This window comes from Poromitra crassiceps (assembly GCF_964638095.1).
Source record: "Poromitra crassiceps genome assembly, chromosome: 1".
NCBI lineage: Eukaryota > Metazoa > Chordata > Actinopteri > Beryciformes > Melamphaidae > Poromitra > Poromitra crassiceps.
In genome coordinates this window covers 34209949-34228634 of record NC_139623.1, presented here as the reverse complement: position 1 = coordinate 34228634, position 18686 = coordinate 34209949, and the positions used below count along the sequence as shown (strand labels likewise).

Below are 18686 nucleotides of genomic sequence, written 5' to 3'. Positions count from 1 at the left end.
ACATAAGAGATACATTCATTCAGGCGGTGTCTCGTCATAGACGCGTGGTCAATAGGTCAGCATGGGGGAAATCCTCCCGTTCTTCCCAGCCAGCATAGTTAGCATTCAGCTGCTAGCCCAGCCCAGGCAGACAGGATCAGGGATTCAACCCCTGCAGTAAACGCACATTTGAACAGACGTCTATGTACCTGCTCTTGAATCCCCAATCCTGTAGTGTACAGCCGCAGCACTGTCCTTTGGTGAGTCAGCCCATTGAGATATATGGGGGTTTCCCCCCACCATCTAGTCTCGTGCGCCAGCTGTAGTAACATTTTGTGGGCATTCCCACTCAAACTGACTGTATCTATAAGAGCAGAGATCCAACAGAAACATTTATGTAATGTAAAGGTGATACTGTCTCACAAAGAAAAATAGTGTTTTGCTTTGATTTTCGGCCCAACAACAGAATGTGTTGCAATGCCATTTGTTCACCTTTCAGCAGTTGAAAATACACGTGTGGTGAAGGGAGATGGCCAGAAACCGAAGCACTGGCAAAGTAATCATTGAGTCAACTCTTACCCCAACCTAAACTGAATCTAACCTTAACTCTTACCCCAACCTAAACTGAATCTAACCGTAACTCTTACCCCAAACCCAAAAGAGGAGGGAGGGAATATAAAACTTGTGTGCCCATGCTCTGTCTGCCCATATGGGAGACAGGAACTGAATTCCCCTAACCTAAACTGAATCTAACCTTAACCCTTACCCCAACCTCAACTGAATCTAACCTTAACTCTTACCCCAACTGAATCTAACCTTAACTCTTACCCCAACCTAAACTGAATCTAACCTTAACCCTTACCCCAACCTCAACTGAATCTAACCTTAACCCTATAAAGCCTGGTCCTAATCCCATAATAGCTCCTACAGAAGTGAGACCGGCCAAAATGTCTTCACTCTGAGGACTTTTCTCATCTTTCTATCCTCAGAGAAATACAACACACACACGCAGAGGATTGATAGGCTGATTGAATGATTCTCACCCCTTTTCATATCAAGGATCCTAATACAGTCCACATTAGGGCCACAGACTCCGCCCACTTGACAAACTAAGATCAAAACAGACATTCTACATTCTATAATTGTGTTAACTTTCTGTAAATTAAATAATAGTGAGGTTTAATAAGTCATTTTGCTGCATGGACCCCACATTGAGAAGCACTGGGCTAGAGGACATGGGGGATACTTGAACCGAGTGTGGCACTCAATCAAATCAAATGTAAAAAGTTGCATCATGCGTCTGCCATTTGTTCTGCACCACTCTGTATTATACTCATTTCAATCGGCTAGAGCGGACATGGATTTATTATTACATTCAAGACCTCCTCCTCCCTTTACTGTAGGCCTATGTCTGCATGAAATACAAAACGATCTCATAAATTCAACAGGAACAAGTCCATGTTTTGAAAGGCATTTTATTACCGGACTGTACAGACCTTGTGTATAATCATCAATTGTAGCAATTCTTTAGAAAGCATTTTACATTTATCATAAGAAAGTTATTGAAAAGTCCAAATGCAGCAGAGCAATCAGGTTTCTCGTGTACATCCGTTGATCCCAATTAATATCCAACTCAAATCGACCAATGTCTGTGCAGCCCTCCTCATTAAAGGGGTTACTCCAGCACAGGAAATGGCTGTGATGAAACTTCAATTCTTGGTTATAGAGAGCCATCTAGTGGTAGCTGGGAGAGAAACCATAGAAACAGTAGAGTGCTACTCCTTCCAGCAAAATTAATACAATTGCATTTGTTTATGGCTTAACAAAGACAAAAACACGCAAAAACAATCTATTACTTTTTCTTTCTTTTTTCCAAAATCGCCTGTGCCTTTAGAATCAGTGTGAAAATTAAAATAGAAAATAAAAATCTATGTTACAGTCCAATATTTTACTATAACATTTCACAAATACTCCATCTATATAAACATTGATAGGAACACACAATATAAACATTTGTGTCCTGCAAAAACCTTTCCTCTGCAGTTGTACAATTGTATGTCATTACATATTATTATTTTTTATTCATTTTATTTTTTTACTGAATTTTTTTATGACTCTAGTACCATGATTAGTGACATTGTAAAATGTATATACAAGATATATAATGGGCATTTATGAGATTTATGAGATTAATTAAGCGCTTCTTCCAATTGCTGATTTTTTTATTTGTATTTTTCCCCATTTATTTATTGAATTATTATTATTATTGGAAATTCAAGGTCTCTGCAGCACACTGTATGAAGAAAGGCAAAAACCAACAGGATTTTGTAACACACAGCACAAAAAAAAGATGTATTCCAATATTCCGTTAATAGTCTCCGTAAGTATAGTGAACTTAACTTTTCTTTCTTCTTTAACTTTTCAGTATACAGTAGAAGACTATCCAAAAAGCAGAATTGATTAGAAAAATAATACATTGAAATAATTGTCTTGTGTTTTTTAGTTCAAAAGGAAGAGGATAGCTATCTTTGCTGCTATTACATGCATTAACCCGTATTCAACTGACTTCTCTGGAAGCCTTGTAATTGAGGATGAGCTATCTGACAACATCTCTTGTATATAATGAAAATTAGATATTTTAAAAGCCAGTTATCTCACTCAATGGATATCTTTTGCCTGACACTGTTTTTACTGAAGGACTGCAGAAGAAACAGTGCATTTCTACATTTAATGCCAGAGTTCAAAATAAGAAATAATAACAAATATATGTAAAATATAAACATAATGCAAAACAAGTTCCCGGCCTTAATAAAGATCCTTCTTTTGTGTGTGTGTGTGTGTGTGTGTGTGTGTGTGTGTGTGTGTGTGTGTGTGTGTGTGTGTGTGTGTGCGCGCGCGTGCGTGCGTGTGTGTTTTACAAATCACTGGTAATCATCTTCCTATTTTCTTGCATGGGAAAAAAGAAAAGAAAAAAATCAATCCAAACCAGCCTTTACTGAGGCAGGGGATGTGGGGGTCAGGTGGGGAATGGGGGATCATTGGAAGCAAGCGGACAAGGAGGCAAACTCTTTTAGCTGGTTTCCAGCTTGGCCATCTCCTGCACATAGATCCCTATGCTCTCGCTGTCAAACAGCACAAAGTAGACGGTCTTGATGGTGGAAGACATGGTGGCTACAAAGTAGCTGGAGATGGCCTTCAGGATCAGCTGGGCAGCCGTCTGCTTGGGGAATCCATTCCTGAGAGAGAGAGAGAGAGAGAGAGAGAGAGAGAGAGAGAGAGAGAGAGAGAGAGAGAGGTCTTTTCAATTGGGGAAGTCTTTCCCAGGAAACGGGCAAACGGATAGTTATTATGGCAAAGTTAATGTTGCAGCACTCGCTATATTTGCTCTACACAGTACCATGACAAAAAAAAAATCAAATTAATCACAGTGGATAATGACATTTCAACACCCATAGCCATTATGATGTGTCCAATCATATGGCATTCTACTGGCTTTTAATTTCATAATGTTCCTTCCAGGTTTACGGAAAATTCCTACTACAAATTAATAGTATACAAGCGATATGAAGACGTATCTTGGAAAAAATGAAAATATATTGGGACAGTAATGGTTTCATACAGTAAATATTACCAAAGCGATTTAATAACATTGAAATCAATAGAACCATAAGACCATGTTTTGATGCTTTGTTACTGAAGCCATTCCAAAGCTGTAGTTCATGTTTCCAGATGTAAAACATTTCCTTTCAATTAGAGCAGCAGCCGGTAGATTGATAATTAGCTATTCAATGCTTCACATAATCACATTCCTCTCAGCAGATCATTATATTGTACAACGTCAATCTGAAGAGTGTGTATGAGGGTGTGTTGATAAGGAGAGAATACTGCAGGGAATGCTATAAACTGTACATGTCATGCATGTTGTGTCTAATTTCTCTACTATAAACATAGCGTAACTGAACTGAACTACTTAAAATTTTGTCCACTGATTTTATTTTTGCCATTTTTCTCTTTTTTAGTTGCATGTGAAGCACTTTGTAACTCTGTGCTAAATACATTTTCTTCTTCCTCCTAACATTCTACGATGTCAGGTCTGTGTGTGTGTGTGTGTGTGTGTGTGTGTGTTTTCCATACCTCCCACTACCAATGGAGGGGAAGGCCACCGACTTGAGTTTCTTCTCGTCGGCCAAGGCCAGGCAGTTCTTCACCGTCTTGTCCAGCATCTCCTCACACTTGTCGGAGCCCCAGCCTGGACTGTTACAGTGGATGACGTACTTAGCAGGCAGACCATAGCCCGAGGTCAACACAGCTGAGGGACGGAGAACAGAAGAACATTAGAGAAGAGAGAAAACAGGCGAGGGAGGAGGGAGAAGAGGAAGGAGAGAGTGAACAGAGGGAGAGAGTAAATAAGAAAGGAGACAGAGCAGAGGATTGCTACAGTAGTATTATTTTCAGCATCACACGTTGCATTATCTGTAAACACACAGAAAAGCAAGGTTAAGTGGGGGGGAAACATGCTAATTGTTCTATACACCCACTTGCATATTCCTACATTTATTGTTGTTTTTTAGATCTGTAGTGAACCAAATCAAAAACACCTACCTTGAACTAGGGTTGGGCGATAATTCAATATTATCGTTTATCGTCTTTCAGTGGAATATATATCGTGATGATATAAAGATATTTTAATATGACACACATTTATGTTGTCTAAATTGATGACACATTTTAGTTTTTGACTGAAAAACTCATAAAATGAAGTATTGTAGGAATATTATTTGAATATTTCTGTTTTGTTTGACATCACACCTAACATTACCATTCAGTTCAATGAGATAAACATTAATTGATTAATTAACGTGAATTTGCATACATGAACTAGGGCTGCACAATTAATCGTATTTTCATCGTCATCGCAATATGAACATGTGCAATAAACACATCACAAAGACTGCCTGAAACGCAATGAATAACAAAGGTGGTTTTATTTACATGCGTCATGCATTCCCACTCAGCATCTGACCATTTTGTCTTGTGTTGTAAATCCAGCGTACACCTTTCCCTTACAACAGTGCGCTCCGCCCCTCTGCCAAAGCCCAAACACGCTGTGTGTAGTTTCAGCTAGAGTCAGTGTGTATTTCATTCCTTTATTCAGTGGACATAGGCTATGTTTGGGGTCTATGTTAGCATTATTAAAGCAGAAAGACATAGGAACTGTATAGCTATATGCATACTTCAATATTTGTTTATTTATCGCAAGTCGTATCGTCATCGCTATATTGAACAATGTTATCGCACATCGCAGATTTTCCTCATATCATGCAGGCCTAACATGAACCATATCGTGATATACTGTATATCTTGAGAAAAATCCTTATGATTATCGTGATATTGATCTCAACCATTGCCCAACACCAAATATTGCAAGAATAAACTAGTGTGAAAACATGTAAGCTCGTCCCCTTTTAAACCATCCAGGCAAAATTTTTGACATTGAATAGCTGTTTATGGAACAGTCTGTACCCATGTTGAAATCCACTGTAAATATACTGTAGAGTATTACAGTAGTTAAAACGCAGTCTGTAGTTCAGTTGCTACCTGCACCATTTTGTGAACTCGGGGCCTTAAATATCTTACTGATATCAGTTCAAGAGAGCTTTCTAAAGCTCTTATATATTTTTTTACCATGCCTAAATATCATACTCTGACAAATCTGTATGTTTTGTTTGGGTTAATGAACGTGGCGGCCATCCTGGACATCGCCGTCGTTGACTGGATTTCTATTAATCACATCCACTATCCACGGTCAAAAACAATTTGATTAAGCGGTTTTGTCAGAACTGAAAAGCCAGCAGGGACAAACTGAGCTGCTGAAAGAACACTTTACTTTGTGGAAAGAAGAAGGGGAAAAAACTCCAAGGAAAACTCCAAGAGCTTAATACGGTTTGAACAGGGTATTATTCAGAGGTGGGCTGGAGAGAGAAATCACTTCTCCAGACAGCTGGACAGGACAGGAGAAGAGACTATTTCTGGACGTATTTGAAAAACATGGTTGGTCTCTGGAGTTCAAACATCTAGTTTCGTCTGCCATCAAGACACTGTAACTCAGCCAAAGCCCTTGACGCTGTGAAGTGAGAAAGCCTCCAGTCATAGTTCATTAGCCCACAGCTAGCGTGTGACTGCACCGCACTGGATAACAAAGCCCACTTCCAGATGGCACAGAGAGACAGAGAGACTTCAGACAGGAGAGTGAGAGCTCGTCAGACCGCATGTGTGATCTTGTCGTGAGGAAAGTGCGGAGACGATGATTACCGTTTTCATGACTGCATGCACAGTTCAAGCTGTTTTATGGTTTGGAAGAGAGGAACACTACATAAATGTTCTCGAGTGAGGCTGTTGAACAGAACAGAACAGAAGAAAACAGCAGAAACTCCATCTTTAAAAGTGGTAATCTGGAAGTTCCTCCTTTTAAATTTGGCAACATCTTTGGTGCTAAGCACTCATTGCTATGGGGGTTTTTTGTCTTATAAATGAGCCATGCTTTGCAAAGTGCAGTAAAGCTCTCTCAAACTGCTTTTTGAAATATTAATATAAAATCTATTCAACTACTATCTTTGACTTGATAGTTTGACTCTATCACACTGCTCAGCCTTGAAAGTGGGAAGCCTGCTTGCAAAGTAAGGTTGAAGAAGTACTTTTTCTTCTTCTTTTAAACATACTGAAGAACTTATTCAACAACTGTTTGGAGCCAGGTCTGGTCAGGACGGCGATTTGGCGCTCAAGCCGGTCCAGATCCCCAAAATCCCTGACAGGCTCTGCTGGCTTGGTGTTCAGTCACCTGGTAATCTACTTATGAGCTCCACACAGAGAGCTGGATCAGGATGCTGACTGAGTTCACTTGGCTGAGTGTGAGAGAGACGGGATGGGGTGTGATGAATGGAGAGTCAAAGTCACGTCAACTTCCGGGTTAGGCATGCGCACCAAGAGATTTCATCCGCCATTTATTTTCCCATAGACATTTCGTAAAATGCTTATGAAAATAGTTTTACTTAGTCAAACCAACCGATTCAGCTATATTCAGAAACAGGAGACACCACTCGGATCAAAACATAAAAAAAAATAAGGCGGATTAAAATATCTTTTTTCCCATGTTTTTTTTTGTTTTGGACTGAGTGAAATGTTCTCTGGTCTCTCCTGATTCTAAATATAGCTGAATCACTTGGTTTCACCAAGTAAAAACATTTTTATACGCATTTTACGAAATGTTTATGGGAAAATAAATGGTGGATGAAATCTCTTGGTGTGCATGCTGAAGCAGAAAGTGACGTCGACTTTGGCTCTCTATAAGGAGGGAGAACGAGTGAAAGAGAAAGAGAGTGAGGGATGATGAGAGAGATGGACAGACGGACAGAGTGAGAGACAGACAGAGTGAGTGGGTGGGTGAATGAGTGAAAGAGAAAGAGAGTGAGGGATGATGAGAGAGATGGACAGACGGACAGAGTGAGAGACAGAGTGAGTGGGTGGGTGAATGAGTGAAAGAGAAAGAGAGTGAGGGATGATGAGAGAGATGGACAGACGGACAGAGTGAGAGACAGACAGAGTGAGTGGGTGGGTGAATGAGTGACACGGAAAGGTTCGCTTAACGTTCGCTTTCTCGCTAAATTGCCGTTGTTTAATCTGCAACATTTGGCTTCAATCACTCATGTACGCATGTAACAACTCTGGGATAAATTCAATCTTTAAATGAGGAATCAATTTACATGAGCATAATTGAACAATTAAATAAGTTAACTAAAATGTGCAAAGAAAGTATCACTTAATTGTTGGTTTTACTGACTCTTTATGTAGCTGTGGTCAGGGAGAAACCTGCACACTGACTGCCTGTGGCTGATATCAATAATTAATCAAAGGCCAATATTGGCCTGCTATATTGGTACAACCCTAATATATAGTGAATGAAGGAGACACAGTGCTAATAGATAGTGAATGAAGGAGACAGAGTGCTAATAGATAGTGAATGAAGGAGACAGCGTGCTAATAGATAGTGAATGAAGGAGACACAGTGCTAATAGTTAGTGAATGAAGGAGACACAGTGCTAATAGATAGTGAATGAAGGAGACACAGTGCTAATAGATAGTGAATGAAGGAGACAGCGTGCTAATAGATAGTGAATGAAGGAGACACAGTGCTAATAGATAGTGAATGAAGGAGACACAGTGCTAATAGATAGTGAATGAAGGAGAGTCGGAGACACAGTGCTAATAGATAGTGAATGAAGGAGACACAGTGCTAATAGATAGTGAATGAAGGAGAGTCGGAGACACAGTGCTAATAGATAGTGAATGAAGGAGACACAGTGCTAATAGATAGTGAATGAAGGAGACAGCGTGCTAATAGATAGTGAATGAAGGAGACACAGTGCTAATAGATAGTGAATGAAGGAGACACAGTGCTAATAGATAGTGAATGAAGGAGACAGCGTGCTAATAGATAGTGAATGAAGGAGACACAGTGCTAATAGATAGTGAATGAAGGAGACAGAGTGCTAATAGATAGTGAATGAAGGAGACAGCGTGCTAATAGATAGTGAATGAAGGAGACAGCGTGCTAATAGATAGTGAATGAAGGAGACACAGTGCTAATATACAGTGAATGAAGGAGACACAGTGCTAATAGATAGTGAATGAAGGAGACACAGTGCTAATAGATAGTGAATGAAGGAGAGTCGGAGACACAGTGCTAATAGATAGTGAATGAAGGAGACACAGTGCTAATAGATAGTGAATGAAGGAGACAGCGTGCTAATAGATAGTGAATGAAGGAGACACAGTGCTAATAGATAGTGAATGAAGGAGACACAGTGCTAATAGATAGTGAATGAAGGAGACACAGTGCTAATAGATAGTGAATGAAGGAGACACAGTGCTAATAGATAGTGAATGAAGGAGAGTCGGAGACACAGTGCTAATAGATAGTGAATGAAGGAGACACAGTGCTAATAGATAGTGAATGAAGGAGACACAGTGATAATAGATAGTGAATGAAGGAGACACAGTGCTAATAGATAGTGAATGAAGGAGACAGCGTGCTAATAGATAGTGAATGAAGGAGACACAGTGCTAATAGATAGTGAATGAAGGAGACAGAGTGCTAATAGATAGTGAATGAAGGAGACAGTGTGCTAATAGATAGTGAATGAAGGAGACAGCATGCTAATAGATAGTGAATGAAGGAGACAGCATGCTAATAGATAGTGAATGAAGGAGACACAGTGCTAATAGATAGTGAATGAAGGAGACAGCGTGCTAATAGATAGTGAATGAAGGAGACAGCGTGCTAATAGATAGTGAATGAAGGAGACAGCGTGCTAATAGATAGTGAATGAAGGAGACAGCATGCTAATAGTGAATGAAGGAGACACAGTGCTAATATACAGTGAATGAAGGAGACACAGTGCTAATAGATAGTGAATGAAGGAGACAGCGTGCTAATAGATAGTGAATGAAGGAGACACAGTGCTAATAGATAGTGAATGAAGGAGACAGCGTGCTAATAGATAGTGAATGAAGGAGACACAGTGCTAAAAGACAGTGAATGAAGGAGACACATTGCTAATAGATAGTGAATGAAGGAGACAGCGTGCTAATAGATAGTGAATGAAGGAGACAGCGTGCTAATAGATAGTGAATGAAGGAGACACAGTGCTAATAGATAGTGAATGAAGGAGACACAGTGCTAATAGACAGTGAATGAAGGAGACACAGTGCTAAAAGACAGTGAATAAAGGAGACACAGTGCTAATATATAGTGAATGAAGGAGACAGCGTGCTAATAGATAGTGAATGAAGGAGACACAGTGCTAATAGATAGTGAATGAAGGAGACAGCGTGCTAATAGATAGTGAATGAAGGAGACAGCGACAGCGTGCTAATAGATAGTGAATGAAGGAGACAGCGTGCTAATAGATAGTGAATGAAGGAGACAGCGTGCTAATAGATAGTGAATGAAGGAGACAGCGTGCTAATAGATAGTGAATGAAGGAGACAGCATGCTAATAGATAGTGAATGAAGGAGACAGCGTGCTAATAGATAGTGAATGAAGGAGACAGCATGCTAATAGATAGTGAATGAAGGAGACAGCGTGCTAATAGATAGTGAATGAAGGAGACAGCGACAGCGTGCTAATAGATAGTGAATGAAGGAGACAGCGTGCTAATAGATAGTGAATGAAGGAGACAGCGACAGCGTGCTAATAGATAGTGAATGAAGGAGACAGCGTGCTAATAGATAGTGAATGAAGGAGACAGCGTGCTAATAGATAGTGAATGAAGGAGACAGCGTGCTAATAGATAGTGAATGAAGGAGACAGCATGCTAATAGATAGTGAATGAAGGAGACAGCATGCTAATAGATAGTGAATGAAGGAGACAGCGTGCTAATAGATAGTGAATGAAGGAGACAGCGTGCTAATAGATAGTGAATGAAGGAGACAGCATGCTAATAGATAGTGAATGAAGGAGACAGCGTGCTAATAGATAGTGAATGAAGGAGACAGCGTGCTGCAGTAATAGATAGTGAATGAAGGAGACAGCGTGCTGCAGTAATAGATAGTGAATGAAGGAGACAGCGTGCTAATAGATAGTGAATGAAGGAGACGGCGTGCTGCAGTAATAGATAGTGAATGAAGGAGACAGCGTGCTGCAGTAATAGATAGTGAATGAAGGAGACAGCGTGCTACAGTAATAGATAGTGAATGAAGGAGACAGCGTGCTGCAGTAATAGATAGTGAATGAAGGAGACAGCGTGCTACAGTAATAGATAGTGAATGAAGGAGACAGCGTGCTGCAGTAATAGATAGTGAATGAAGGAGACAGCGTGCTACAGTAATAGATAGTGAATGAAGGAGACAGCGTGCTACAGTAATAGATAGTGAATGAAGGAGACAGCGTGCTGCAGTAATAGATAGTGAATGAAGGAGACAGCGTGCTGCAGTAATAGATAGTGAATGAAGGAGACAGCGTGCTGCAGTAATAGATAGTGAATGAAGGAGACAGCGTGCTGCAGTAATAGATAGTGAATGAAGGAGACAGCGTGCTACAGTAATAGATAGTGAATGAAGGAGACAGCGTGCTGCAGTAATAGATAGTGAATGAAGGAGACAGCGTGCTACAGTAATAGATAGTGAATGAAGGAGACAGCGTGCTACAGTAATAGATAGTGAATGAAGGAGACAGCGTGCTACAGTAATAGATAGTGAATGAAGGAGACAGCGTGCTGCAGTAATAGATAGTGAATGAAGGAGACAGCGTGCTGCAGTAATAGATAGTGAATGAAGGAGACAGCGTGCTGCAGTAATAGATAGTGAATGAAGGAGACAGCGTGCTGCAGTAATAGATAGTGAATGAAGGAGACAGCGTGCTACAGTAATAGATAGTGAATGAAGGAGACAGCGTGCTGCAGTAATAGATAGTGAATGAAGGAGACAGCGTGCTGCAGTAATAGATAGTGAATGAAGGAGACAGCGTGCTGCAGTAATAGATAGTGAATGAAGGAGACAGCGTGCTGCAGTAATAGATAGTGAATGAAGGAGACAGCGTGCTACAGTAATAGATAGTGAATGAAGGAGACAGCGTGCTGCAGTAATAGATAGTGAATGAAGGAGACAGCGTGCTGCAGTAATAGATAGTGAATGAAGGAGACAGCGTGCTGCAGTAATAGATAGTGAATGAAGGAGACAGCGTGCTGCAGTAATAGATAGTGAATGAAGGAGACAGCGTGCTACAGTAATAGATAGTGAATGAAGGAGACAGCGTGCTGCAGTAATAGATAGTGAATGAAGGAGACAGCGTGCTACAGTAATAGATAGTGAATGAAGGAGACAGCGTGCTGCAGTAATAGATAGTGAATGAAGGAGACAGCGTGCTACAGTAATAGATAGTGAATGAAGGAGACAGCGTGCTACAGTAATAGATAGTGAATGAAGGAGACAGCGTGCTGCAGTAATAGATAGTGAATGAAGGAGACAGCGTGCTGCAGTAATAGATAGTGAATGAAGGAGACAGCGTGCTGCAGTAATAGATAGTGAATGAAGGAGACAGCGTGCTGCAGTAATAGATAGTGAATGAAGGAGACAGCGTGCTACAGTAATAGATAGTGAATGAAGGAGACAGCGTGCTGCAGTAATAGATAGTGAATGAAGGAGACAGCGTGCTACAGTAATAGATAGTGAATGAAGGAGACAGCGTGCTACAGTAATAGATAGTGAATGAAGGAGACAGCGTGCTACAGTAATAGATAGTGAATGAAGGAGACAGCGTGCTGCAGTAATAGATAGTGAATGAAGGAGACAGCGTGCTGCAGTAATAGATAGTGAATGAAGGAGACAGCGTGCTGCAGTAATAGATAGTGAATGAAGGAGACAGCGTGCTGCAGTAATAGATAGTGAATGAAGGAGACAGCGTGCTACAGTAATAGATAGTGAATGAAGGAGACAGCGTGCTGCAGTAATAGATAGTGAATGAAGGAGACAGCGTGCTGCAGTAATAGATAGTGAATGAAGGAGACAGCGTGCTGCAGTAATAGATAGTGAATGAAGGAGACAGCGTGCTGCAGTAATAGATAGTGAATGAAGGAGACAGCGTGCTACAGTAATAGATAGTGAATGAAGGAGACAGCGTGCTGCAGTAATAGATAGTGAATGAAGGAGACAGCGTGCTGCAGTAATAGATAGTGAATGAAGGAGACAGCGTGCTGCAGTAATAGATAGTGAATGAAGGAGACAGCGTGCTGCAGTAATAGATAGTGAATGAAGGAGACAGCGTGCTGCAGTAATAGATAGTGAATGAAGGAGACAGCGTGCTGCAGTAATAGATAGTGAATGAAGGAGACAGCATGCTGCAGTAATAGATAGTGAATGAAGGAGACAGCGTGCTGCAGTAATAGATAGTGAATGAAGGAGACAGCATGCTACAGTAATAGATAGTGAATGAAGGAGACAGCGTGCTGCAGTAATAGATAGTGAATGAAGGAGACAGCATGCTGCAGTAATAGATAGTGAATGAAGGAGACAGCGTGCTGCAGTAATAGATAGTGAATGAAGGAGACAGCGTGCTGCAGTAATAGATAGTGAATGAAGGAGACAGCGTGCTGCAGTAATAGATAGTGAATGAAGGAGACAGCATGCTGCAGTAATAGATAGTGAATGAAGGAGACAGCGTGCTGCAGTAATAGATAGTGAATGAAGGAGACAGCATGCTACAGTAATAGATAGTGAATGAAGGAGACAGCGTGCTGCAGTAATAGATAGTGAATGAAGGAGACAGCATGCTGCAGTAATAGATAGTGAATGAAGGAGACAGCGTGCTGCAGTAATAGATAGTGAATGAAGGAGACAGCATGCTGCAGTAATAGATAGTGAATGAAGGAGACAGCGTGCTACAGTAATAGATAGTGAATGAAGGAGACAGCGTGCTACAGTAATAGATAGTGAATGAAGGAGACAGCGTGCTGCAGTAATAGATAGTGAATGAAGGAGACAGCGTGCTGCAGTAATAGATAGTGAATGAAGGAGACAGCGTGCTGCAGTAATAGATAGTGAATGAAGGAGACAGCGTGCTGCAGTAATAGATAGTGAATGAAGGAGACAGCGTGCTGCAGTAATAGATAGTGAATGAAGGAGACAGCATGCTGCAGTAATAGATAGTGAATGAAGGAGACAGCGTGCTGCAGTAATAGATAGTGAATGAAGGAGACAGCGTGCTGCAGTAATAGATAGTGAATGAAGGAGACAGCGTGCTGCAGTAATAGATAGTGAATGAAGGAGACAGCGTGCTAATAGATAGTGAATGAAGGAGACGGCGTGCTGCAGTAATAGATAGTGAATGAAGGAGACAGCGTGCTGCAGTAATAGATAGTGAATGAAGGAGACAGCGTGCTACAGTAATAGATAGTGAATGAAGGAGACAGCGTGCTGCAGTAATAGATAGTGAATGAAGGAGACAGCGTGCTACAGTAATAGATAGTGAATGAAGGAGACAGCGTGCTGCAGTAATAGATAGTGAATGAAGGAGACAGCGTGCTACAGTAATAGATAGTGAATGAAGGAGACAGCGTGCTACAGTAATAGATAGTGAATGAAGGAGACAGCGTGCTGCAGTAATAGATAGTGAATGAAGGAGACAGCGTGCTGCAGTAATAGATAGTGAATGAAGGAGACAGCGTGCTGCAGTAATAGATAGTGAATGAAGGAGACAGCGTGCTGCAGTAATAGATAGTGAATGAAGGAGACAGCGTGCTACAGTAATAGATAGTGAATGAAGGAGACAGCGTGCTGCAGTAATAGATAGTGAATGAAGGAGACAGCGTGCTACAGTAATAGATAGTGAATGAAGGAGACAGCGTGCTACAGTAATAGATAGTGAATGAAGGAGACAGCGTGCTACAGTAATAGATAGTGAATGAAGGAGACAGCGTGCTGCAGTAATAGATAGTGAATGAAGGAGACAGCGTGCTGCAGTAATAGATAGTGAATGAAGGAGACAGCGTGCTGCAGTAATAGATAGTGAATGAAGGAGACAGCGTGCTGCAGTAATAGATAGTGAATGAAGGAGACAGCGTGCTGCAGTAATAGATAGTGAATGAAGGAGACAGCGTGCTGCAGTAATAGATAGTGAATGAAGGAGACAGCGTGCTACAGTAATAGATAGTGAATGAAGGAGACAGCGTGCTGCAGTAATAGATAGTGAATGAAGGAGACAGCGTGCTACAGTAATAGATAGTGAATGAAGGAGACAGCGTGCTGCAGTAATAGATAGTGAATGAAGGAGACAGCGTGCTGCAGTAATAGATAGTGAATGAAGGAGACAGCGTGCTGCAGTAATAGATAGTGAATGAAGGAGACAGCGTGCTGCAGTAATAGATAGTGAATGAAGGAGACAGCGTGCTGCAGTAATAGATAGTGAATGAAGGAGACAGCGTGCTGCAGTAATAGATAGTGAATGAAGGAGACAGCGTGCTACAGTAATAGATAGTGAATGAAGGAGACAGCGTGCTGCAGTAATAGATAGTGAATGAAGGAGACAGCGTGCTGCAGTAATAGATAGTGAATGAAGGAGACAGCGTGCTGCAGTAATAGATAGTGAATGAAGGAGACAGCGTGCTGCAGTAATAGATAGTGAATGAAGGAGACAGCGTGCTGCAGTAATAGATAGTGAATGAAGGAGACAGCGTGCTGCAGTAATAGATAGTGAATGAAGGAGACAGCATGCTGCAGTAATAGATAGTGAATGAAGGAGACAGCGTGCTGCAGTAATAGATAGTGAATGAAGGAGACAGCATGCTACAGTAATAGATAGTGAATGAAGGAGACAGCGTGCTGCAGTAATAGATAGTGAATGAAGGAGACAGCATGCTGCAGTAATAGATAGTGAATGAAGGAGACAGCGTGCTGCAGTAATAGATAGTGAATGAAGGAGACAGCGTGCTGCAGTAATAGATAGTGAATGAAGGAGACAGCGTGCTGCAGTAATAGATAGTGAATGAAGGAGACAGCATGCTGCAGTAATAGATAGTGAATGAAGGAGACAGCGTGCTGCAGTAATAGATAGTGAATGAAGGAGACAGCATGCTACAGTAATAGATAGTGAATGAAGGAGACAGCGTGCTGCAGTAATAGATAGTGAATGAAGGAGACAGCATGCTGCAGTAATAGATAGTGAATGAAGGAGACAGCGTGCTGCAGTAATAGATAGTGAATGAAGGAGACAGCATGCTGCAGTAATAGATAGTGAATGAAGGAGACAGCGTGCTACAGTAATAGATAGTGAATGAAGGAGACAGCGTGCTACAGTAATAGATAGTGAATGAAGGAGACAGCGTGCTGCAGTAATAGATAGTGAATGAAGGAGACAGCGTGCTGCAGTAATAGATAGTGAATGAAGGAGACAGCGTGCTGCAGTAATAGATAGTGAATGAAGGAGACAGCGTGCTGCAGTAATAGATAGTGAATGAAGGAGACAGCGTGCTGCAGTAATAGATAGTGAATGAAGGAGACAGCATGCTGCAGTAATAGATAGTGAATGAAGGAGACAGCGTGCTACAGTAATAGATAGTGAATGAAGGAGACAGCATGCTACAGTAATAGATAGTGAATGAAGGAGACAGCGTGCTACAGTAATAGATAGTGAATGAAGGAGACAGCGTGCTACAGTAATAGATAGTGAATGAAGGAGACAGCGTGCTACAGTAATAGATAGTGAATGAAGGAGACAGCGTGCTGCAGTAATAGATAGTGAATGAAGGAGACAGCATGCTACAGTAATAGATAGTGAATGAAGGAGACAGCGTGCTAGTGGGTGACAAAGAAGGAGGGAGGGAGTGAAAGGGTGGGTGTGTGTACTACCCAATCGCCAGAATAAAATGTCTGCATTGTACATTTCTAGAATCCACGGAAAAATATAAAATATTAACATTTCTGAATGAAAATACGTAGCATATCACATCTGGTCCTCCAGCACAGACACCGGCTCTCCCCGGGTGCTTTGGCCAGGTAACCACCTCCCTTGCCCTCGGCCCCCCGCCTCGGAGGAGCCACCGCTACTTCCTGGGTAGCAACACGAGCTGGCCGACTTGCCCTGGTAATGGCTCGAAATGCCGGTTAAGTTTAGGCAAGCAAAACAACTTGGTTGGGTTTAGGCAACCACAGGCAACTTGCTTGGGGTTAGGGTTTGGGTCGGGATTCGAACCAGCTCTCTCATGATGACAAAGTTGCAAGTCAGGAACACTACGAGTCGGCCACTCCCACCCCTCCTCTCTAGTGTGACTTTGACCTACTTAAACCTCAGACTGTCATTACTTTCAAGATGGCAACCTCCAGCTCTATGACATGTATAAATTTGATTGAAACCCTAACCCTGAAATGCAACATATTTTCATTCAGAAATGTTCATCTTTTACATTTCCATGGATTCTACAAATCTACAATGCAGACCCTTTGTGTGTGTGTGTGTGTGTGTGTGTGTGTGTGTGTGTGTGTGTGTGTGTGTGTGTGTGTGTGTGTGTGTGTGTGTGTGTGTCTGGGGGGGCTCTGTGAATCCTGTGTGTTGATGAAGTGCATGTCCACTCTGCATAAGTGCTTATCCTTACGACAGTTTTCTGGCATCATGTGCCAAATGACAAGCCATGTGCTAGCTGTGTGTGTGTGTGTGTGTGTGTGTGTGTGTGTGTGTGTGTGTGTGTGTGTGTGTGTGTGTGTGAGTGAGTGAGTGAGTGAGTGAGTGAGTGAGTGTGTGTGTGTGTGTGTGTGTGTGTGTGTGTGTGTGGTCAGAGATTTACAGGACACACTGACATAGGAACTGGGTGGTGCAATCAGTGTGCTTGAGTGCATCAATATGCACTTTCCAAATCATTTAATGGCTACAGTGGAAATACATCATGCAATTTTTTGATGGCTTTAGGCTGTGCTTAACCCTACGTTGAGACGGAATGTAAACGGAAGAAGAAAAATAGAAGCAGTGCGAATGCATGGAAAGTCAATGGAGTCAATTAAGAGACATTCATTCTAGTTCAGTTTTAAGCGGTGCAGCCACTTCTATATGTGACATGTGTGTGTGTCTATGTTCACATGCGTTGAGCAGGAAATGTAGCTTAGGCTCCTCCCCTCGGCCATACAAGGAAGCAAAAGTGGAGACAGAAAGCGCCACAGCTCAAAGCCGGTGAAACACATACACGCATGCACACGTGCGCATGCACACACGCATGCACACACACTAGGCATGGGTCGGTGTAAAGATTTTAAAACCAGTTTGATATTATTCTTCAAAACCGGTATACCGAATTTTACACTAGGTGTCGCACTTTGAGCAGTGCTTCCCAGTTTCGGCAATAAATGACGATGAACCACGCCCTGTGGCGCCGGGATTGGCCAGGAGCAACACTGGAGGGCACGCAGCCCAGCGATTTCATGAACCAACTGATTAGCTCTTGAGAACGGACAGCGATTTCGAGAGCGGACATTGAGAGCGGACATTGAAGGGTTAGGGTTAGGGTAAGCTTAATTCTTACCCAGAGAAAAGGTACAGCACTGAAAATGTAACAAGCAATAGTTTTTTAAACATCTTTATTTTAAAAGATGAAAAACCCCAGGTGCTTTAGTCCCAAGCTTCAATGCTCCTGGCCAATCCCGGCGCCACAGGGCGTGGTTATTGCTTATCCTATGTGGGGTTAGAAATCACGCATAAATGACTGTAGTGCGACTCCAGTCCACTTGGTGGTGATAATGTACCTCTAAGCTGATTTGCCAACCACCAATAACTGAAGAAGAAGAAGAAAGTTGCTTTGTTTATTAAATGAACCGTCAGCGAGATATATGGTGGTGTCATATTCATACGTGAACACATGTCTGTCGTCAGCACGAATTTACGGCACTCTGAGATCAAAAAATACAATCGACCTGGGGATCATATGGGTTTAGCATGGATTGTAAAGACTCATTTTCCACTGTGGACACCCATTATAGCCAGCTGAGTGATGTGTCCCGTTTATATTCTTCACCCCAAAAACACTAAACTCAGACTGTGCGCTGTGCACATCCCCCAAAGTGACATTTGATCTCCTTGGTTGACTTCACCTCGGCTCAGTGACTCCGTTAGTCAGTTTATAAACAAACAATAAGTAATAAACATTAGATTAATCATGTTGTCATGTTGCT

At 41.7% G+C, this 18686-nt stretch overlaps 1 protein-coding gene across 3 annotated transcripts in view; it reads right to left on the bottom strand.

Annotated features, from left to right (window-relative positions):
* Window positions 1-1454: 1454 nt before the first annotated feature.
* The window catches only part of macroh2a1 (macroH2A.1 histone), a 45615-nt gene continuing 28383 nt past the window's right edge, over window positions 1455-18686 (bottom strand). For all 3 annotated transcript variants that reach the window (XM_083641094.1, XM_083641092.1, XM_083641093.1), the window contains 2 exons: window positions 4114-4288; window positions 1455-3215 (listed from right to left, as the gene is read on the bottom strand). In XM_083641094.1, the coding sequence (XP_083497220.1) occupies window positions 3050-3215; window positions 4114-4288 (341 nt within the window). In that variant the 3' untranslated portion in view covers window positions 1455-3049. The remainder of the gene's footprint in view (window positions 3216-4113; window positions 4289-18686) is intronic.